General features: G+C 40.5%; 1 protein-coding gene across 1 annotated transcript; it reads right to left on the bottom strand.

The window, feature by feature from the left end:
- Window positions 1-9,087: 9,087 nt before the first annotated feature.
- Window positions 9,088-9,642, bottom strand: LOC131419802 (interferon beta-like). Its single transcript, XM_058565332.1, has one exon. It carries the CDS (start codon window positions 9,640-9,642, stop codon window positions 9,088-9,090), a length of 555 nt encoding a protein of 184 aa, XP_058421315.1.
- Between the last annotated feature and the right edge of the window lie 14,842 nt (window positions 9,643-24,484).

Raw genomic sequence — 24,484 nt, 5'->3', positions numbered from 1 at the left:
AGAAACTGAAAGTGGCTCTTACAGGGCCTGCGTGCAAACTCACCTGTTTCAGAAAGCATCCTAAAATCACCAGAAAGAAAGGTGCACAGTGCTGTGGTGACAAGAGACTCACCTAATAGGCCCTGAGTGCATCTCGGTGAGGGGTGAGACCTCTCCAGGGACTGGGACATTGGCGGCGGCCATTGTTGTGGCCTGGTGTGAGCGTGCTGACACAGACGCCATTGGAGTTCTCCCTGAGGCTTGCTAGCCCAGGGTGTGCCCCACCCTCTAGAGCACCAATTTAATCCAGCTCAGCCAGGGCAGGCAGCCCACCCTAGAGACTGGCCCCACCCAACAACAAGCCCTCAGGCAACTTGTGGGCCTGCATAGATTGGTGACTGGATTCTCTGCAGCCTGGCGACTGAGCCGACTTGCGCCGGGCAGGGTGTGCACAAGGAGCGGGTGGAGAGTGTGGGGCAGTGGCGGAGTATGTGGGGCTCCTGCCGTGGAGAGACTGGGTCCGCTTGGGGAGGTTGGGGCGCTCACACGGGGCAGGACTGTGTTGACTGTGTGTGTGGACCTGTGGGCGGCAGGGTTTGTCAGCTGCAGAAGACTTGTGCTTCTCAAAGACCCACATAGGAGGTTTGCCCCACCTTCCAAAGCCTGAAATGATTGGGTGCTCCTGTGCCTGAGGCCAGCCCCACCCAGCTGCAATCCTCAGAGAGCTGACAAGAGACCTAATAGGCTAGAGGCTTACAGCAATTGTAAGGCCCTGAGCCTAATAACCTGCCATGCTGGGGGCCTACTCACTTAAAAGAAATACTGCAACACAAATGTGGTATTAGAACTTGCAGCCAACTGTGCTGGGGCTCCCCACACCTGATAAAGAGACTCAAGGGCCCACAACAACTACAAGCAGCTGAGCATTACAACAGCTGGCCAGGAGCATAACTCGGCCTCCCTGGGCGCCTACAGGGAGAGCAAACAGGCCACAACAGAAGGACACACGTAGCCCACATAGGGATCACCCCTGGAACATTGAGAACTGAGGGAAGCACACTGGAAGCCTCCTAAGGCATCACTTACATAAGTTCACCTATCCAAGTGCAGGAGACGTAGCTGACCTACCTAATACGTAGACACAAGCACAGGGAAAGAGGCAAAATGAGGAGGCAAAGGAGTGCATTCCAAGTAAGGGAACAGGACAAAACCCCAGAAAAGGAACTAAGTGAAACAGAAATGAGCAACCTACCTGACAGAGAGTTCAAACTGAGAGTGTTAAGGATGCTCACTGATCTGGGGAGAAGAATAGATGAACTCAGTGAGAATGTCAACAAAGAAATGGAAGATATAAAAAAGAACCAATCAGAAATGAAGAATACAAAACTGGAAATGAAAAATTCACTAGAAGGACTCAAAAGCAGAGTAGAGGATACAGAAGAACGGATCTGCGAGCTGGATGAAAGACTAGAAGAAATTACCCAAGCTGAACAGGTAAAAGAGAAAAGAATTAAAAAGAGTGAGGACAGTCTAAGGGACCTCTGGGACAACATCAAGCGCACTATCATCCGTGTTATAGGTGTCCTGGAAGGAGAAGAGTGAGACAAAGGGGCAGAGAATCTATTTCAAGAAATAATAGATGAAAACTTCCCTAACCTAAGGAAGGAAACAGACATCCAGGTACAGGAAGCACAGAGAGCCCCAAACAAGATAAACCCAAAGAGGCCCACACCAAGACACATCATAATCAAAATGTCCAGAATTAAAGATAAAAAGAGAATCCTAAAAGCTGCAAGAGAATGTCAAGTCACATACAAAGGAAACCCCATAAGGCTATCAGCTGACTTCTCAGCAGAAACCTTACAGGTTAGAAGAGAATGGCATGATACATTTAAAGTGCTAAAAGGAAAAAACTTACAGCCAAGAATACTCTACCCAGCAAGGTTATCATTCAAAATGGAAGGCGAGATCAAAATTTTCCCAGATAAGCAAAAATTAAAGGAGTTTGTCACCAAGAAACCAGTGCTACAAGAAATGTTAAAGGGACTGATTTAAGGGGAAAAGAGAAGACCACAAATAGGAAAAATTATCTATTTCCATGATTAGAACATAGTGGATACAAATACACAAAAAAGAGGTTAGATATGATATCAAAAACATAAAAGGAGGGAGGAGGGGAGTTAAGAGTACAGCTTTCAGACAGAGGTCAAACTAAAGTGACCATTAATTCTGTATAGAAGAAGAAAGGAACAGAGAAGGATTACTAAAACTCTGAGAAAAATTAAAAAGTTAAAAAATGGCAGTAAGTACATACTTATCAATAGCTACTTTAAACGTCAATGGACTAAATGCTCCAATTAAAAGGCATAGGATGGCTGATTGGATAAAAAAACAAGACCCGTATATATGCTGCATACAAGAGACACACTTCAGACCTAAAGACACTCACAAACTGAAAGTGAAGGGATGGAAAAAGATACTCCACACAAATGGCAATGAAAAGAAAGCTGGGGTAGCAGTACTCATATCAGACAAAATAGACTTTAAAACAAAAACTGTAAAAAGAGACAAAGAAGGGCATTACATAATGATCAAGGGAAGAATCCAACAAGAGGATATAACACTTGTAAATATCTATGCACCCAATGTAGGTGCACCTAAATATATAAAGCAATTATTAACAGACATAAAAACAGAAATAGACAGTAACACAATAATAGTAGGGGACTTTAACACTCCACTTACACCAACGGATAGATCATCCAAACAGAAGATCAATAAGGAAACATTGCCCTTAAACGACACACTAGAACAGATGGACCTACTAGACATATACAGAGCATTCCATCCAAAAACCGAAGAATACACAGTCTTTTCAAATGCACATGGAACATTCTCCAGGATTGATCACAAATTAGGCCACAAAACAAGTCTCCATAAATTTAAGACGATTGAAATAATACCAAGCATCTTTTCTGACCACAACGGTGTGAAACTAGAAATCAACTATAGGAAGAAAATCAGAAAAGCCACAAACACGTGGAGATTAAACAAAATGCTACTGAACAACGACTGGGTTAACGAAGAAATCAAAGAAGAAATCAAAAAATACCTGGAGACAAATGAAAATGAAAATACGACATGCCAGAATTTATGGGATACAGCAAAAGCGGTTCTAAGAGGGAAGTTTATAGCGATTACAGACCTATCTCAACAAACAAGAAAAACCTCAAATAAACAATCTAACAATGCACCTGAAGGAACTGGAAAAAGAAGAACAAACCAAACCCAAAATCAGTAGAAGAAGGGAAATAATAAAAATCAGAGCAGAAATAAATGAAATAGAGACCAAAAAAAAAATAGAAAAAATTAATAAAACCAAGAGCTGGTTCTTTGAAAAGGTCAACAAAATTGACAAATCTTTAGCTAGACTCACCAAGAAAAAAAGAGAGAAGGCACAAATAAGTAAAATCAGAAATGAAAGAGGAGAGGTTACAACAGACACCTCGGAAATACAAAAGATCATAAGAGAATACTACGAAAAGATATATGCCAACCAATTTGACAATCTGGAAGAAATGGATAAATTCTTAGAATCATACAACCTTCCAAATCTGGATCAAGAAGAAGTAGAGAATTTGAGTAGACCAATCACCAGTGAGGAGATCGAAACAGTAATCACAAACCTCCCCAAAAATAAAAGTCCAGGACCAGACTGCTTCCCTGGTGAATTCTACCAAACATACAAAGAAGACTTAATACCTATCCTTCTCAAACTCTTCCAAAAATTGAGGAGGGGGGGAAGCTCCCTAACTCATTCTACGAAGCTGACATTACCCTGATACCAAAACCAGACAAGGACAACACAAAAAAAAAGAAAATTACAGGCCCATATCACTGATGAACATGGATGCAAAAATCCTCAACAAAATACTAGCAAATCGCATACAACAATATGTTAAAAAGATTATACGCCATGATCAAGTGGGATTTATTCCAGGGATGCAGGGATGGTTTAACATTCGCAAATCAATCAACGTAATACACCACAGCAATAAAATGAAGAATAAAAATCACATGATCATCTCAATAGATGCAGAGAAAGCATTTGACAAGATACAGCATCCATTTATGATAAAAACTCTGAATAAAATGGGTATAGAAGGAAAGTATCTCAACATAATAAAGACCATATATGAGAAACCCACAGCTAATATCATCCTCAATGGTGAAAAACTGAAACCTACTCCTCTAAGAACAGGAACCAGACAAGGATGCCCACTGTCACCACTCCTATTTAACATAGTACTGGAAGTCCTAGCCAGAGCAATCAGTCAAGAGAAAGAAATAAAAGGGATCCAAATTGGAAAGGAAGAAGTGAAACTGTCACTATTTGCAGATGACATGATTTTATATATAGAAAACCCTAAAGAATCCACCAGAAAACTTTTAGAAGTAATAAACGAATATGGTAAAGTTGCAGGATACAAAATCAACATACAAAAATCAGTTGCATTTCTGTACACTAACAACGAAGTAGCAGAAAGAGAAATTAAGACTACCATCCCATTTACAATTGCAACAAAAAGAATAAAATACATAGGAATAAACTTAACCGAAGAGGTGAAAGATCTGTACACCGAAAACTATAAAACATTTCTGAAAGAAATTGAAGAAGACACAAAGAAATGGAAAGATATTCTGTGCTCTTGGATTGGAAGAATTAACATAGTTAAAATGTCCATACTTCCTAAAGCCATCTATAGATTCAATGCAATCCCTATCAAAGTTCCAACAACATTTTTCACAGAAATAGAACAAAGAATCCTAAAATTTATATGGAACAACAAAAGACCCCGAATAGGTAAAGGAATCCTGAGAAAAAAGAACAAAGCTGGAGGTATCACACTGCCTGATTTCAAAATATACTACAAAGCTATAGTAACCAAAACAGCATGGTACTGGCACTAAAACAGATGCACAGATCAATGGAACAGAATCGAAAGCCCAGAAATAAACCCACACATCTATGGACAGCTAATCTTTGACAAAGGAGCCAAGAACATACAATGGGGAAAAAGTCTCTTCAACAAATGGTGTTGGGAAAACTGGATAGCCATATGCAAAAAAATGAAAGTAGACCCTTACCTTACACCATGCACAAAAATTAAATCCAAATGGATTAAAGACTGGAATGTAAGACCTGAAACTGTGAAACTTCTAGAGGAAAACATAGGCAGTATGCTCTTCGACATCGGTCTTAGCAACATCTTTTCAAACACCACGTCTGACCGGGCAAGAGAAACAATAGAAAAAATAAACAAATGGGACTACATCAAACTAAAAAGCTTCTGCACAGCAAAGGAAACCATCAACAAAATGAAAAGACAACCTAACAATTGGGAGAAGATATTTTCAAACCATACTTCTGATAAGGGCTTAATCTCCAAAATATATAAAGAACTCATGCATCTCAACAACAAAAAACTACCAACCCAATTAAAAAATGGGCAAAAGACCTGAACAGACATTTCTCCAAAGAAGATATACAGATGGCCAACAGACACATGGAAAGATGTTCAAAATCACTAACTATCAGGGAAATGCAAATCAAAACTACAATGAGATATCACCTCACGCCCGTCACAATGGCTATAATTAACAAGACAGGAAACAACATGTGTTGGAGAGGATGTGGAGAGAAGGGAACTCTCATACACTGCTGGTGGGAGTACAAACTGGTGCAGCCACTATGGAAAACAGTATGGAGATTCCTCAAAAAATCAAGCATAGAACTACCATATGATCCAGCTATTCCACTGTTGGGTATTTATCCAAAGAACTTGAAAACACCAGTCTGTAAAGGTACTTGCACCCCTGTGTTCATTGCAGCGTTATTCACAATAGCCAAGACTTGGAAGCAACCTAAGTGCCCATCAAGGGACGAATGGATAAAGAAGCTGTGGTATATATACACAATGGAATACTACTCAGCCATAAGAAACGATGAAATCCAGCCATTTGTGACAACATGGATGGACATTGCGGGTATAATGCAAAGTGAAATAAGTCAGAGGGAGAAGGTCAAATACCGTATGATTTCCTTCATTAAGTAGTAGATAATAACAACAATAAACAAACACATAGGGACAGAGATTGGATTGGTGGTTACCAGAGGGGAAGGGGGAAGGGAGGAGGGTGAAAGGGATAATTCGGTACATGTGTGTGGTGATGGGTTGTAATTAGTATTTTGGTGGTGAACATGATGTAATCTATGGAGAAATAGAAGTACAATGATGTACACCTGAAATTTTTACAATGTCATAAACCAATGTTACTGCAATAAGCAAAAATTAAAAAAAAAAAAAAAAAAGAAAACATCATCAGGGGCCAGCCCGTGACATAGCGGTTAAGTGCACGTGCTCCGCTGCCGCTGCCTGAGGTTCGGATCCCGGGCGCACACGGATGCACAGCTTGTCAGGCCATGCTTTGGCGGCATCCCATATAAAATGGGGGAAGATGGGCAAAATGTTAGCCCAGGGCCAGTCTTCCTCAGCAAATAGAAGAGGATTGGTATGGATGTTAGCTTAGGGCTGATCTTCCTCACCAAAAAAAAAAAAAAAAAATCATGAATTTGAATCTTTCTTTGTACTTTTTTGCATCAAATCTCAAATTTCTCAAAGAGTTTTCAGAGGTTCCGTTCCAAGTCTATTCTTTTCAAACAAAAGGAAAACATCTTTGTCCTTAATTCAGTACTGCATAAATATTATTATCACATGAAGAATTATCTTTCAGCTCTGATCCTGAACTCTGCTTTACTCCTTTTTTTTTTTTTTTTTGACATAGGAAGTTAAGTTCCCTCAGGCCTGGAGTTCCTACTCTTTAAATGATAGGTGCTATAGTCTGAACGTTGGTTTCCTCCCAAATTCATGTCTTGAAATCCTAATGCCTGATGTGATGGTATTGGGAGGTGGGGCGTTTGGGAGGTGCTTAGGTCATGACAGCCCAGCCTTCAGCAATGGAATTACTGCCCTTATAAAAAAGGCTCCAGAGAGATCCCTGCTCCTTCCAGCTTGTGAGGATGCAAGAATGAGTCTACCACCAGAAGTGGGCCCTCACCCGAACATGCTGGAGCTGTGATCTTGGAATTCCAGCCTCCAATACTGTAATCAATAAACTTCTGTTTGTTTAAGCTACCCAGTCCGTGGTATTTGTTATAGCAGCCCGAACCAGACTAAGAAAGTAGGGAAGAGACCATCTTCCGCAAATCGGCTCATTGTAACTGGACTCTGTCTTATTCACTGTGTTATCCTTGTCACCAGGTTTAGTGTAATCACTCAATAAATAATTTTTATGAAAGCAGTTTCTTAGATTTCTTCTTCCTACTGGAAAGTGTTCATGACTGTCCAAGCTATTTTGCCTAATCATGGCCACATTCGCTAGGAGTATAAGACATGGATAATATTTCCACTCTACTCTTAGTGTCAATAACGCCTACCAAGTTCATTGCTAAAACCACTAGGATTCTATTTCCTTTAAGGTGCATATGGTTCCAGGTATTTAACCTGCAAGGGCAGCACGATTTTCAGCCTCTGCCTAGCGCTGTATTAAACTCACAAGTATGACCTCATCTCTAATTTGCCCTCTGCTTTGTGATAATGGAAGACAACTAGCCTGGTATCTTACACAGAGCCTCACAGCTAAACTCACACTCTCCCTGATTCACACAGCTCACAGCAACCACACAATTTACCACATTACTTTTGAGGTGGGAAGTTGCCTATGTCCCTCAAATTATCCATCTTGCAGCTGTCTTGCCCTTGTCCAGTATGGACAAAATCCCCAGAATGCACGTGAACTGTAAATGTTTGTGACATAATTTTCCATCCCTCAGAAACCTAGGCTTCAAATGATCTGATAATCTTTAGATGACACTAGTAAAAAGTCAGCCTGTCTATATGAGGATAGAGATTATGGAATGGATTGATTTTTTTTAAATAGCTAAGTAAATTTTATTATTCATTATTTTTCATGATTTAATTATACTGTTTATATCATTGCACAAGTAAATGATCTAAGTTCTAAAATGAGCATAGGGATTTGCATAGTAGACAAGTTTTCTTTCCAAAAATGTACGTTGCAAAATATGATAAATTTTAGTAGTTTATCCAGTCAGCATGTTGTTATTGGATTTAGGCTTCATGCTAATCATCACACCCTGAGAATACAAGACAAGGGAGAAAACCTAGACACATGGCAGGGGTATAAAGCAGAGTTCTTTCTCCCTCTGGTGCCTGTGCTCTGGAAGGAGACAGAGATGCCAGCTCCCGTAAGACACCCATACATCTTGGCTGTCCCATGAAGAGTACCATAAAGGGACTGCTACTTAACAGTGTCACACAAGTGCCTGGGACTTCTCACCCTTAGGCTTGGGGGGCACATAAACATTTTAAAATCCTGTGGGGTCTGGGGGTAAGAGAGGGAGGCAGAGCATCCTGGAGATAATAGGCATGAGCTTAGGCAAACACAAGAGTTGAAGTATTCCTCTGGTTACCCTGACAGCCAGGCAAATTCTAACTTTAGGGCCAGAGAGCGCAGGGCACAGAGTACAAGCAGCAGGAACCCGTCGTTCTAGTTCCAGAGCCTCCTGCCTGTCTCTTTCATTTTAATGTGACTCAGTCGGCATTTATTCTCCTATAAGGTTCAGGTCCCCTTATCATCTCTTACCTTGTATATTCCACGTGGCTTCCTTGGATTTTAAATTCCCTGAAGGCAGGGGCCAGAAACTATACTAGTTTGCAGGCACAATTTACAAAGAACATCTAATAGATACTCTGCAATTTTTAACATGGGTGGTTATATAAATCAAGTTGAAATAAAAAGGCATGTTGACTTTTGTTTCAGAAATAATTTATTTTCCAAGGTAAAGGTTTAAATAAATAAATAAATAACTTAATTCATAAGTTAGTAAAAAATTCTCGAGTCTTTAACTGTCCTTTCAAACGCAGTGCATTAGCTGTCAGTCACTGAAAGCGCCTTTGCTGGTGGAAGAACGCCTGAAATCACCGTCAGCATTGTCCATTCTCAGAGGCACAGGCCGGGAGACCTTCAGTTTTGGAGGTAATCTAGGAGTCCGGTAAGGAAGGAAAAGTTCCTGAGGATTTCCGCTTGGACTGTTGTCCAGGCACAGCGGCTGTACTTCTTGGCCTTCAGGTACTGCACGATCCGTGCGTAATATTTCCTCACGTGCGGAACGGGCGTGTTTTCCCAGGTGAAGTTTTCCTTCTCCGTTATTTCAGCCACGTTTGTCTCCAGACGGTCCATCTGCAGGTGGACTTCCACATGGAGCCTCTTGACGATGGTCTCATTCCAGCCAGTGCTAGCGAAATTTCTTCTGAAAACACTCAAGGTCTGCCGGAGCATCTCATAGATGACCAACACGGCGTCCTCCTTCTGCAACTGCTGTGGTTGCTCAATCTCCTCGGGGACCTCGAAGTTCATTCTGTCCTCGCGGCAATAGGTCCCATTCAACTGCCGCAGGAGATTCTGACATGCCGAATTGCTGCTGCTTAGTTGGGACCGAAGCAAGTTGTAGTTCCTGGAAAGAGCCACGGTGCAGAAACACAGCAGGAGAGCCATCTGGAGGATACACCTGTTGGTCATGATGAAAACAGGAACAGCGTTGCCTTCTACCACCTCGATGCTGGAGTAGAGGCTTCAAGAGCTTGAGGACGAGTGTCCTTCCTCCATGAGTGTGGGATATTTATACGGACAGTCCTCCACTCTTTCTAGTTCAGAGGAATTTCCCACTTTCAGTTCTCCCTTTCTGTTTTCCTATGTCATTGAAATCATTAGTAGTCTCTAAAAGTCTTCTTCTTTAAGCTCCTCTTTTATTTTATATATATTAGGGGAAAAGATAAACAAACTCTGAGGATTTCTAATGTTTTGTAAAGTTTCAGTGAATTGTTCAATACCAAAGGAATGAGCAAGCCAAATCATTTAGAACTCTACTATTACAGGGTTCTTTCATTTGGCAAAGCATTTGTTATTTTTCTGTTTTAGTATTATGAGATTTTGGGGTGGGGGCGGTGTTTTTGTATGAGAATTTTGTTTTTCATAAGAATTAGATTTAATTCCCAATTACACTATGACAAAACAATAAATATATGCAGTTTGTGATTTTAAAAAAGACACCTACTTTTCTGTATCTAAAAGACAATAATGTTCAACTAAGTTGACCTGAATTTTTTTTGTAGGGCCTTAACCATACACAGCAAGACATCAAATAGCTTTATCAGCCTTATTTGTTGCCTTATCTAGCAATCTCAACTATCTAGATGATAACTGAAAACTAGGGATTAAGCAATATCTGTAAGCAGACAAAATGGTGTTACACAGGCCATGCACTAAAGCTCATGGTTCCCTTTATAGGAGGCCTGTGTGACCATTATTGAGGGCCAATGTATTCTTATTGTGTACACATTTCTAGCAAATCAAAATGTCTGATTTTCCATTCCCATGCAAATAGATACCACATATTAGAAGGGGGTCTAGAAGGAAAATGAGAGAAAAAGAAATCCAGCAATCAGGGGATGTTACTGTTGACACAAATGGTCCTATCTCAATAGTTCTGAGGTCGTTTTTTGTGAGAGTGTAGTAACCCATTTTCATAAGAGAAGACTCAGTAAAAAGTAGAATTATGATTTTTACATCCTGTTTATATAGGTGAGGAGATGAGTCATACTTTTTTAATGATTTCAATACAAAAATAAGTTAGAATAACGATGATATTTACAGTAATTATTTTTAGTTTTCAGAAAACCTTGCAATATCTTTCAACATGAATTTACTGAATCCCCACTGTGTGCAAGGAACTATAGCATGAACTTCTGCAGATTGTAATCCTCGCTCTCATGGATCCCACAGTTGAGTAGGAGAGAAGAGCATTAATCAAAGAAATACACAAAAGTAAAATGCAATGGTACAGAGAAGACATTCATGGTTCTGTGCGTTCCTGTGCTACAGGGACACAATGTGGCAGCAGAGGTCAGAGAAGACTGCCCTCAGGTAGTGACACTGGAGCTGGAATCAGAAGGCAGGTGAGATGGGAGTGCATGTGCAAAGACCCTGTGGTAGGAGAATGCATGGTAAGGGTAGAGGACAGGACCGAAGGCCATTGCGACCTTGAAGTCAGAGAGTGGTCAGAGAGTGGTCTGAGATGAGCCCAGAGGGCAGGTGGGGGCCAGAGAGCACAGGGATTGTGAGGCCACGTGAAGAAGTTTTTCTTTATCCTAACAGCAGTAGAGGCCATGAAAGGGTTTATGCAGGGTGGAGTAACTTGAAGGTTTTGGAACAAAAAGACTCTCTCTACAGTAAGCAATGAGTAATGGAGGGAGGGCAGATTGCCACAGGCAGAACAGTTAGGGGACTTACCCATATGTTAGACCAGGAGGATAGTGGTGGAGAAGGATAAACTTATTTATGTGAAATCTCTCATTTCCTGACAACACCAGATTAAAATGCTTGAGGAAATTCTCCATCATTTTACAGATAGCTGCATCAGTTCTCTTGGTTCTATGGGTTACGATAACTTCAATAGATGCTTCATGTTGAGGGACCTTACTTCTATTGTACCAAATTGAAGCAAAGGCCGGGAGTGTCTGGGTAAATGTGGATTTATGAACCTGGAGCAACCCTGAGTTCCAGGTTTCCCCTCATCAATAGATTTCCTGTCTTCTGATCTTTACAATATGCTCAACCTTTCTCCCAAATGTCCCTCCATTCCTCGTCCTTCTTCTTCACTGGCTGTATGTAATCAGCTCTCCCCAGACGGGCCTATCTATTGTTGACGTCTGAGGTCTTCTTAAAAACCTACTCGTGCTTGAACTGCACTGATACAATGCCTCCTAAATGGGGTGGAGAGGAAGCAATTTATCTCTCCTTCTAGACTGGGGGAGGGGGAGAGAGCAGCGCCGTTCATTCCATGAGTGAAGAGTATTGAGAGTTGAGAAGACGCAGCAAACAATCCACGAATACGGGGACGAGATTCTGGGAAGGCGGCAGTGGTGGCAGTGTAGTTTTGAATTTCCCTGAGTCCCTACACCAAAACAGACACTGCAACTAGAAAAAACCAAAACCCCATGTAACGTAAAAAGTGGGTGACAGAACCACAACATGCAAACAGATGGGGACAAACCACCCATTGCCACAAGACCTGCCTGGTAGTATCGTCCGTGTGGGAGAAAGCAGAGGAAAGCAACGGACCTGAGAACCCCAGCACAGCCGAGAGGTGTTTACTGGACAGCCATCCAGGCTAGTTGGAGAACAGCAGCTGAAGCTGGAAGGGATTTTGCCCAGAGCAATAGCTGGTGAGCGTGAGGGGCCTCAGTAAGTTCTGAAAGGCACTGAAATAGTCTAGGATATGAGCAATTTTCACACCCACCAGGCACCGCTCCCTTTTGGGAAAGGGCCCTACACTGGAGAGAAACTGGTAGAAGGAGACTCAAATTTGAGCAGGATAGAAACAACAGAGACAAGGAAAGAAGGCCAGAGCAGTGTGGGGTGGACAACTCAGAAAGCAAGCTACCACGTTTTTGCACACTTCACCAAAGCAACAGAAGAGGGAGCTCCGTGAAGTTAGAATAACCACTGACCACTTCTAGAAGTCAGGAAAATAAGCTCCTATAAAATCAAACATCAGCATAGTATTAGGGTTAAGTCTCGTACAAAGTTATTATTAGTAAAAGGCGAATAAGGAGCAGAATAATATCTCTACAGATAATGAAAATATACCAGGAATGCATTCAACACAATACAGACCAAAATTTTAACATAGTGTTCCCAAATGAGTTTAAAAATATTAAGAAATGATATAAAACAACATAAATCAGAATTAGACAAATTCAGAAATGAAGTAATCTACGTAAGAAATAATTAGAAATAAAAGAAAAACCTCTAAATTTTGCAGAATAAGTTGTAGTCAGAAATGAGAAAGTTTTGGGGAAATGTGGCACTGGAGAAAAGCTTCAATCTGGGAAAACATGTTAGTAACTAGAATCCAACAGTACAAAAAAATGGTGTGTATTGATCAAGAGGGGTTATTTTCAGGAAACTGAGGAAGGTTCAATATTATATAGTCCATATCACATTATATGGAGAAGGTTATAAGGTGAAATGACCAAAATCATGAAGAAAACTTGGGTATTTTAAAAATAATATTGGAGTAAGGAAGACCTTTCTCAATAAGATATAAAACCCTGGAACTATAATAGAAAATATTGATAAATATGACTAAAACCAAGTTATAAATTTCAGTGTGGCAAAAACATAAATAAAGTGAAAGAGGAAGAGCTGTATCAGAAACAGTCAGCACACCACGAGGAAGGGATAATTTTCTTCATGCAGAAACAGCCCCTAAAATTAATAGAAAACTTTAAAATAGCCAGACACCAGGAAAAGAAGTATAAGGGCCAATGAAGATATGAAAATCTGCTCAATGTTACTAAGAAATGTAAATGAAACTAGTAACAAGGTAACCATTTTTCACTAAAAGATTTGCAAAGGGCGTGGAGAAATGGTATTCTAATATACGCTCAATGGAAGTATAAATTTATGCAAGCTTTTTAGAGAGGGGCGAAGACTGTTTTTTCAAAAATGGCCAGAACAATATCCCCCATCCCACGTGATAATCTGCAGTGTGGCTCTGACTCTCTACCCATCAAGAGCTGGGGTCTGCGTCCCTCCTCTTGAATCGGGGCAGAATTCTGGAGTAGAAGCCATGTTGTGTCATTTCTGAGGCTGGGTCAAGAAAGATAATGCAACGTCCACCCTTTTAGCTGGAAATCTTGCCCTCGACGCTGTCTGCCACCATGTAGTGGTCCAATTGCCCTGCACCTGCCACGCTGTGGGAGAGCCCAAACTAGCTCGCAGGGAAAGACCACGTGGAAATTGGCAATATATTTCAAAAATTAACATTTCAAACAATGGAATTGTCCCTTTAATTTGCAATACCACTGCTAGGAGTTTACCTGTGGATATTCCTGCTGAAGTATGTGTATATGTATGTATATGTGTGTGTATATATATTATAAATTTATATTATATGAACATTTATGAATGTTCATTGTAGTACTGTCATAGTAAAAACGACTAAATACCCATCAGCAGGGAATTGGTTAAGTAATAGTGTGGTACAGACAAAATGGAATACTACATAGCCATCAGAAAGGAAGATCAGCTGATATGGAACTATATCCCAGATATACTTAATGAAAAGAGCAATACACGTAATAGTGGATATGGTATTATCATTTGTTTTATAAGTTAATAGAAAAATATACACATGTATGTTGATACATGCATATAATTATTTTCTCTGGGCACATTTGTTCATCTATTATTAGTAGTTACCCTAGGAAAGAATGCTGACGGGAGTGAGGATGCAGCAAGGAGGAAAATTCTTTCCCTTATCACTTGGTACCTTTAGAACTGTTTGTGCCTGAGTTTTTTCCCCATTAGAAAAAGACATCTGGGAGATATAATTGTTAGACGTTTTCATAATTTAGCACACTTTATGTGTTTGAATTTAACGTGTTACTAAATTTTTCACCTTTCTTTTGTTTTATTCACATTTAAATTTTTTCTATAATGAACATATATTATTAGAATATTAAAAGCACCCAGTTATATTCAAAAGCAGGTCTTTTTTACATACAATGCAGCTATGTAAAAGTATATAGAGAAAAATAATAAAAGGAAATATACTAACATTTTAATAGTGATTGTGTTTGACCTACAAAACTAAGAGTGATATTTTTTCTTTTTCCTTTGTGTGGTTTTCCAACTTTTCAGCAGTGAACGTCTTCTTTCATTATAGAACGTGTTCATTTCATTCTATGTTCTTTCATTATCTCTTTCATTTCATTAATCTACACTAAAAAAAAGAATGAACAAGGCCCAGCCTTTCTGGTTATTCTGCTTCTTCCGTGGGTTTCATTCCTTCTGGCCTCTTGACCTGTGCACGCCAGCTCTGAACAGACCCTCAGCCATCTCATGGGTTCTGCACAAGGAGTTTTGGAAAAAGCAAAGGCATCTCTCAGCTGTTCCACTTTCAGATGCCCAGTAAAGTCAGTCACTGAGTAATTCCTCAGGGTGTTTCTCTTTGAAAAGGATCCTTGGATTAGCCTGAATGATCCACGGCTCACAGCACAAAGGCCAATGCAAGGAGTCGCAGAGGTCAGTCAGACTAGAGCTGGTCCAGTGCACTCGGGGACGGAGGTCGTCCCAGGAGTCTGGTCACGGGGGCCAGGCCCTCTGGGGTGACTTGCACACTCGTGTAGAGCTGACCTCCCCAGGTGTGACAGAGGGACTCCTCACCTTCCCCACATCCAGTGGCCTCTGATCCTCCATGCAGAAAGTGTTCATAACCTAATGGAATAAAAATAATAGCGGTGGCGGTAGTAACAGTAGTGTTAGTTACCATATATTGAGCACTTACCGTGAGTCAATCTCTGAATAATCCTCATAGTAAACATTTAAGATGGGTTATTATTTTCTTCATTTTATAGAGGAGGAAACTGAGGTTCAGAGAGGCTAAGTAATGTACCCAAGATACACACAGCTAATAAGGTAGGTGGATGGCATTCAAACTTGTGCGTTTTCCTGCATACCACAGTTAGAATATGAAGTAGACCAGGCCAGCCCCTAGAGATAGTTACATGGTGCCAACCATGGTGGCAATGGTGACTCTCAAAGGAAAAAGGAATTACAGCTGATCGGAGGATAAAGAGGCTCTCAATGCCCTTAGTGCGGGCAGTGTGCCTAATGAAGTGGTGTGAGTTCCACAGGCAGAGGGGACTGTGCTGAAGGTGACATGGTGGAGGGCATTCTAGATCAGCGCTGCCCAATGCAAATATAATGCAAGCCACATAAACATTTTAAAACTTTCTAGTAGCCACATTAAAAGAGTAAAAAGAAACAAGTGAAGTTAATTTTAATAGTATATGTTATTTAACATAATATATCCAAATATTATCATTTCAACATGTAATCAATATAAAATTATTAATGAGATAATTCTTTGTCATACCGTCTTCAAATGTGATGCATATTTTTACATTCATAGTACAGCTCGTGGGACTAGTCAAGTGCTCAACGGGCCGCATGAGGTTAATGGCTACCATAATGGCCAGTACAGCTCCTGGTGCAGGGACCAGCACGAACAGAACCAGGAGCATGGACACGTTTGCTAGGAGCAAATAGAAGGAACTTCAAATTTGTGGACAGGCTGAGTGTTGGGAGTCAAGGGGACTGAGAGTGGAAAAATCAGCTGGAGGTGTACTGTGGAGGCCCTTGAAGGGCACAGGGTAGCGTTTGTACTGCCCAGACGCTCTCATGACTGCGGAGCTTGAAAACAGAGGCCATGGCTGGGGAATTGCAAGAAAAGGGATGGATGCAGAATAATAAAAAGGGGATTCTTGTTTCTGGTTTCTTCTCTTTGTCCTCTTCCCAGTTCTTGCTCTTGTCTTCATGAGGTGCTTCCTAACTTGTCTCTTCCAGTCACCTCAAGAAGTTTCTCCTCTACCCCTTCCCCTGAGGGTCTGGTGGTATTCACTGCAGAAGCCCACATATGAATGGGTTAAAAATCTCTTCTTTTGTAAGACACCGTCTCTTTCGTTTCATTTCTCCTAATTTATCCGAATTTTATCACAAAACCAGGAAAACGCATAATCCTGTCTCTCCCAGGGAAATCTCTCTCTTCACCTGGCCTGATGTGTACCTGCATTGCAAGGATTAATGCCCGGGGCCCTTTTCTGGCACTTTTTCCTTTGTTATTTGAAGCCCTTTTTCGCTTCACCCCTGTGTGGAGATTGTTTTTGCCCGTGTCCTCTGCGACCAACTTTCTGTGGTGCAGAGAGCTACTTCCGGTTCCTGTACCAGTTTCTTCTGGTTAATGAGGATTTTCAGAGGCGGACTGACATTCAGAAAGTAAAACTAGGATGACGTTTGTAGCCAATTGAAATCACCGTTTGAACTTGGAGCTGTTTTGCCATAAACCTCCCAGAGTAGAAGAGGTTCCTCCTCTTCTTGTTCAGTACAGTTCTCTGTGCAAGACAATTATGTATCTAGAATCAAAATTACAGTTGTCTTCTCCTCCTCATCTCTTCAATTATTTCTTCAAGGAGAAGGGCCCTACAAAAATGATAAATTAGACAAGATGAAGATTATCGAGAAATTCACGATCAGCGGCAAAACAGAAATTAAGCCAAAAAACGTCTTTCAGAGATATCTTGAAAGGGGTAGCAAAATCTATATTAAGAGACTATTTTGATACTCTCTTAATTTGATAAAAGGAAGAATTCCCTATTCCTCCTTTTGAAAAAAAGTGTATATAAGAAACATAGCAAATCATGCACAAATCTTAAGAATACAGCTTAACAAATTATTATAAAATAAAAACTTATGCCTACCTTTGTAACCACAAACTAAGAGAAGATGTAAACACTACCAACAGAACAAACCTGCCAATCATTATTCCCTCCGGCCCGCATCACTACTTTCCTTCCCCAGCATCACGACTGCCTTTTAACACCGTATATTCTGCCTGTTTTTGAACTTTGTATAAATGTATTCTTTCCTTCACTAATATGTCCGTGAGATTCATCCATGTCGTTGTACGCAATTTGCCGCACGAATGTGTCATACCCATTTAGAAATGCCACACTGTTTTATCCTTTTCACTACTGATGAACATTCGGGATTTTTTTCCTCCTGACTTTTTGTCATTATAATTAATTCTGCTATGAACACACTTGTATGTATCTTTTGCTGCACCTTTGTACACATTCCTGTTGGGTATATGCCTACGATGACGCAACTGGGTATAGAATATGCGTATGTCCAGATTTGGTAGATAACATCAAACATATTTCCCAAATGTTTGTACCAATTTCCACTCTCACTGTCAGCATATGGAAGTTACAACGGCATGACACTCTTGTCAACTCTTGGTATTGCTGGTCTTTTGAATTGTAGCCATTCCAGTGGTGTATAGTGGTGTCTCATTCCAGTTTTAGCTTGTATTCCCTGATTATTAATAAGGTTCAGTATATTTTCATATGTTTATTGGTCATTTGGATAGTTTCTTTGTGAGGGGTCTGTTCAAATCTCTCGCTGGCTATCTCACATATTTTTTTCATTATCTACAGATGATGTAATTGTGTACACGCAAAATACAAAAAAAATTATAGATAAATTGTGAGATTTTAAAAATAAATTTGGCAAGGTCACTGAGCACAGGGTCTATATTAGAAATCAATTGCCTATTTACTAGCAACAAAAAATGGAAAATGACATTTAAAAATTATACCATTGACAATAACATAAAAAGTCTACTACTGAGAAATTGTCGCAGCCAAGAGGAAACTAAGAAGACAGGACAATTAAATATAATGTGGCATTCTGAACGTGATCTCAGAACAGAAAAAGAACATTAGGTAAAAACTAAGGAAATATGAATAAAGTAGGGACTTTATTTTTTTTTAAAGCAGCCTTGACGGGACAAGGTCAACTTCATCGTTTCCTTGGCCTCTAAGTACAAGCCTATAATTAAATTTGTGATTCAAATAAGGTGGCCAGAAACCAGTGAAAAATATTACATAGTTTTTTCCCTTAAGTCGAGACTGATTTTTTTCACCTTCAACACCAATGAGGGTCAAGCAGCTTCTCCCACTTGTTCTTTTTGTCAGTGAGCAAGGGACATTTAAGCACGTGGTAGGCTGGCCGCATCATTAACAAGGGCACTCAGACTCTGTAATAGGAGGCTGCCCAGGCCAGCCTTTCCCTGAGACACACACATTCATGTATCGAATAAATATTTGGTAAATATTTATTAATCACTTCATAAAGAAAAATGGTGAATCTTGCCATTTTATTGGGCTTTTTCAAAACGTCTTTTAATAATGTTTTACTGTTGGATTGACTGTATATCTTGCACATTCTTTGTGAGGTTTATTCCAAACATATTTTATACATTATCATCATTATTACAATTATGAATGAAATGATTTTTTCATCGCATTTTCTAATTTTGAAGGGGCTAACTTTTCATTCCACACACACACATATATGAAAGTTACTAATTTTGATTTTGTATCTGGGGAACTTCGTAAACACTATGTCTAAATGTTTTTTGTTGATTTTTCAGATTTTTAGATAAACAAATACACTGGATGCAAGTGAAAAAATTAAAGGACTGAAAATACCAAGTGTGATGACGATATGGAGCAACAAGGACTCTCTCCCACTCCTGTTAGGTGTGTAAATTTGTCCAACCATCATGGAAAACAGTAAGGCTTTATCTATCAAAGCTGAAAACATGCATAGCCTATGACTCAGTACCTATACTCTTAGGAATTACCCTGGAAAAAAATCGTGCAGCTATGCCTCAGGATATATGTACAAGAATATTCATTGCAGTGCTAGTTATAATAGTCCCACACTAGAAACATCCCAAATATCCCTTAAAAGCCGTATGGTTAAATATATTGTAGTCCATGCATCTAATAGGATCATAAATAATGACAGAAATGAGAACTACGACTATATGCACAAACAGGGATAAAACTTACCAACATAATGGTGAGTAAAAGAAATTAAGCTCAAAAGAATACATATTCCATTTATATAAAGTTTAAAAACAGGGGAAACCAGACTGTATGATTTGGGTAAAATTATAAAGGAAAGTGAGGAAGTGATTAGCATAAAATTCAGGATAGCAGTTACCTCTGGTGGGGAGGGATGGAGTTGTGTCCAAGAAAGGGCACATGGGATGGTGATGGTGGTGAGGCTTCCAGAATGTTGCAACAGTTGATTATTTTTATCGGTTGGTGGTTACATGAGTATTTGCCTTAATTATTCATTAAAATTTATACTTATCTTTTGTACATGTTTGTGTATGAATGTTATATTTCACAATAAAAGAAGGTTACTAAATAAGAATCAAAGCTGTAAATGTATACTTACTCTTATCTAAATATTTTAGCTGATAACCCTGAACAGTATCACCTGTATCAACCACGAGAGTATGTTTTCCCATACTTCTTGGCTTTCTAGATTATAACGAAAAGAAGCAGAATTGGAAAATAGGTAGAAGATGAACAGAAATTCAAACTCACTGTGGGCAGTAAGTATCCTTTCAACCTTGTATAATGATGATATATATGCGTGATTCTCAAAGTGTAATATGAGGGTCCCTGGGGTTCCCAGACACTTTCGGAGGACTTCAAGGTCCTCCATTTCATAACTACATGTCTGTGTGAGACTGGATTTCCTTCAAAGACTTGAAACAAAACAACATATACCAACAGATTGAATGCAGAGCAGATATGACAACCCAGATGTCTTCTAGTAAGCCAGACATTCAGGAGATTTGAAAAACTTTAAAACACTTTCATTATATTTTTTTTTGTTTTGGAAAATGTAGTTATTTTTCATAAAAACAGGTTTCTGGGGGCTGGCCTGGTGGCACAGTGGTTAGGTTCGTGGGCTCCACTTCGGTGGCCCGGGGTTTGCATATTGGGATCCCGGGTGCAGAACTGCACACCGCATGGCAAGCCGTGCTGAGGTGGCGTCCCATATACAAGGTGGAGCAAGATGGGCACAGATGTTAGCTCAGGGCCAACCTTCCTCAGCAAAAAAGAGCAGGATTGGCAATGGATGTTAGCTCAGGGCTGATCTTCCTCACACGCACACACGTAAAAAACAGATTTTTGTGTTAAGTTGTATGAGTTTCTTTTTGTTATTTTTAGAAGAATAAATATCTAAAATATTCTCAGCTTTAATTTCCAATGTGGTAAATATCAATAAATATAACTTCCTTAAGGACAATGTCTTTGTGGATCTTTATAATTTTTAAGAGTATCCGAATTTCCTGATACTAAAGCATTTGAAAACTGCTGATGTTGATAATATTGGCAAGTACCTATTTGGGTGGCTAATTGAGGATGAGTATTATGGGTTTATAATAACATTAATCTCTCTCTTTATTGGTAGTTTTATTCAAATCTCAGAATAACAAATGTGATATTTTTCCAGACCTTTGGTAGTGACTGTGGAGTGAGATTATACGGGAGTAAAGTCCACTGGACAAGAATGAGGATGGGAGGTAATGAAGACGCAGGAAAGGAGAAGGAACTTGTTTCAAAAACAATACTCTCCACAATAATAAAATGAATGGTAATCTCACCAAAATCCTAATTTCACTGGAGAAGTTTTGCTCGGCAACCTAGAGAATTCCTATGAAACTGGAACCACATGGAAAAGCTGTATTCAGTGGGAAGGAAGAGTCCGAATCCCCTAGTCTTCCACCTGCTGTCTCACCCTCATCCTCACTCAGTGCCTGAGGCTGATTCTGCCCAGGCTGGGGTTTCCCCATAACCACAGGCCAGCAGCTGGTGATGTAGCAAATCAACCTTCAGGCCTCCAACCTGGTGTGAAGAGGCGGAATGTGCGGCTGAGGCCTATGTGCCCTGGTTTCAGACTCTTCTCTCTTCTTTTTCCGTTTCCCACATCCTGGATGTCTTGTCACAGGCCTTTGACGAGACTCATTCCTCAGTTTCCTCCTGGTCACCTCAGCATCCAACTGGGATGAGGCCACTGTGCTGCGGGTCCTGCCTCACTCTTGCTGACTGCACCCCGCCTCCAATACAGACAAGCAACCAGAGGCTCCTACAGTCTGCGCCCCCGCCACACTTGGAATGCTCCCATCAACAGGTTGGTGGCCCAGGGACACACAGGGGCTGCCCACCCAATGTCTCCCCCCATTTGCTGCCAGGCCTCCCCGTGCTGCTGGAGACTCCAGATAGGCCGGCTCAGACACAGATGCCAGGCCCCACCAAGCCTGGATTTACTTTTCCCTTCAGATCCCAGGCTGTTCTCTGAGCTGCACTTATTTAATTCTCACAACCACTCTTAGGGTAGATTGAGCCAGGCCTGGGGTTGAGAAGAGAGTTGAACAGGCAACAAGTGTACAGCAGCTGCTGAATAAGCATCAGCGCCCGCCCTCTGCTAACACGTGGGCGTGTCTTATAGTCTAAGTTCCGTCTGAGTTTCCTGTCTCTGAAGCAGTTTCTGGTTCGTCTTTAAAATGAAAGAGCCAAAAGCAAAACTTCCTAAATAATTGAAACGTACAATTACGTTTCGTTTTGTTGCATCATCAGGGATTGAGTAATGACCCGAGGGGATGCAGAAATAACAGTGAGCTTGAGGCAGCAAGTGAAAAGGAAACTAAATGCTAGTAGTCAGACTGGATTTGAAGAATGAGGCTGAGCTTCCCCTCTGGCCTGGTGGCTTGGCTGAGTCGAGCTCACTGAATCTTTGCAGAGCAGAGGATTCCTCTGGCTGCCTGCCAAGATGCCTGTGTTACTCTGGTGGAAACTTTTATCCCCTGAACGTGAGGGGGAAACAGGAAACCGATGTGGGAAGGTGTGTCCTCGTAGACAGCTGGTGTGTGCCGAGGAGAAATGGCTCTGTCTAGAACTCCAGGATATTTGCTGTGACTCACTTGGCCCCGTCACCCAAGGCAATGGCTATTTCTCCTCTCCCTTGTGCCGTGGTTGAGCTGGCACAGAAGAGACTCCTGGACAGCTCTCTTGGAAGCCCCTCATCTTCCTGCCCACAGACCTAGAACATCAGGGAATGGTCTTCTAACCAGATTCAAATAGAAGAGCTGCCATAGAAGGAGCACTTACTAAGGGCCTGATACCATTCTCAGCATGTTACATAAATTGAAGCAATAATCCTCAGCACAGTTTTCTGCAGTGGTACTACGATTATCTTAATTTTACAGATAAGGAAACTGGACACAGTGAGGTCTCTTTTCCTTTCCTGTGTTAAGAAATTTACCAATTGTATTCTGAGCTCCAAGTTTTAGCAGGAACATTCAAGGCCTGGTGTAACGTTCCCATCTCTTATTGCTAGATCCGCTGTAAGGACAGAAACTTGATCTTGTTCCTAGCTCTTATTTCTTATTCATTTCTTATTATTATACAATGTCCGATTTTGCCAACCCTTTGGTTTAGCTCTTGCTTCCAAATGGCACATCTCTGGCCCTCCTCCCATTGTCCAATTCTTTAATGTCTTTCCATATCTCTCTATCAGTTCTAAAGTACCAATGATTGATGATGTCTCTCCATTTTACCACCCCTCGCCCCCGGGCCTATGGCTCTTTGCAAATACAGCACTTCCATTAGAACACTTACCACTCTGTTCTGTAATTGACGGTTAATTTTTTCTGTCTGTTCCAGAAGATTAGACTTTTTGAGTCTGAACTTTGTATCCTCAGTCATTATCACAGTGTCTAGCCCATGGTCAGAACTTAAGTATTGTTTATTGAATAAAGACTATGCTAGGAATATGTGCTTTGATGAGCTCCTGACTGTCAAATTGCAAGGGGTTGTCTCAGCACTATTTGCTGAGAGTCCATTTCATAAGTTCTCTTGACAAGAATTCAAGCACCTGCCACATCCATGAGCACATTGCTAGCAATGTGAACAAAGGAAGACAAATAAAGTTCAGACTAGAATACAATTTTGATAAGCTTTAGCATACAAGTTTTGATAAAACTTAAATATTGTTTTAGACAAGTTTAGCCCCAATGCATGAGAGTCTTCTTGCTACTTCTGAGTCTCTTTTCTGCATAGTGTTGCAACCAAAAGAAATAGAAATCCATCATCAAAAGTCTTTAAAGAGCAGTATAGGTCTTTACTGACATGTCTTGAAGAGACAGCAAAGTGGGAAATTATATCACAGAACTACTCACTAAAACATATTTAGTTCCTATTTTAACAGGGCATGGAAAGAGATGGAAAGCTATTCAACTAATTTTACAAGGCTGTTATAAATCTGGATAACAAAATCAGAAGAGAAAATCATGGGACATTTTTATTTGTAAACATGAAGATAAAAATACCACGTTAACTCAGACTCAAAGGTGAATTAAAAATAAACAACTAGGCTCCAGCCCAGTGGCGTAGTGGTTAAGTTCTTGCACTCCGCTTTTGCGGCCTGCGCTTTGCAGGTTCGGATCCTGGGCACAGAACTATGCACAGCTTATCAAGCCATGCTGTGGCAGGCATCCCACATATAAAGTAGAGGAAGATGGGCATGGATGTTAGCCCAGGGCGGATCTTCCTCAGCAAAAAGAGGAAGATTGGCAATAGATGCTAGCTCAGGGCCAGTCTTCCTCACCAAAACAAACAAACAAAAAATAAACAACCAGAATTTATCCAGGCTATTAATGATAATTCAAGATGAGAAATTCTGTTCCTGTAATTTACTGCGTAAAAAGGAGAAAAACCAAAAACCAGTCTCAATGGTTGCCCCGAAACGCTGGATTAATGAAAAAGCCATATCTTAGCCTACTGAGGCTTGAAGAAGGAGCTTAAATCTGATCAATGTTATTACATCTATTAGGAGTGCTTTCTGTTGTAACTAACAGACAACTCAG

This window comes from Diceros bicornis, chromosome 22 (genome assembly GCF_020826845.1).
Source record: "Diceros bicornis minor isolate mBicDic1 chromosome 22, mDicBic1.mat.cur, whole genome shotgun sequence".
NCBI classification, from domain to species: domain Eukaryota; kingdom Metazoa; phylum Chordata; class Mammalia; order Perissodactyla; family Rhinocerotidae; genus Diceros; species Diceros bicornis.
This window is presented reverse-complemented; position numbering and strand designations above follow the sequence as displayed.

What these genes read in the sequence shown, in the direction of transcription:
- LOC131419802 (XM_058565332.1), bottom strand. Translation starts at nt 9,642, where the DNA reads ATGACCAACAGGTGTATCCTCCAGATGGCTCTCCTGCTGTGTTTCTGC.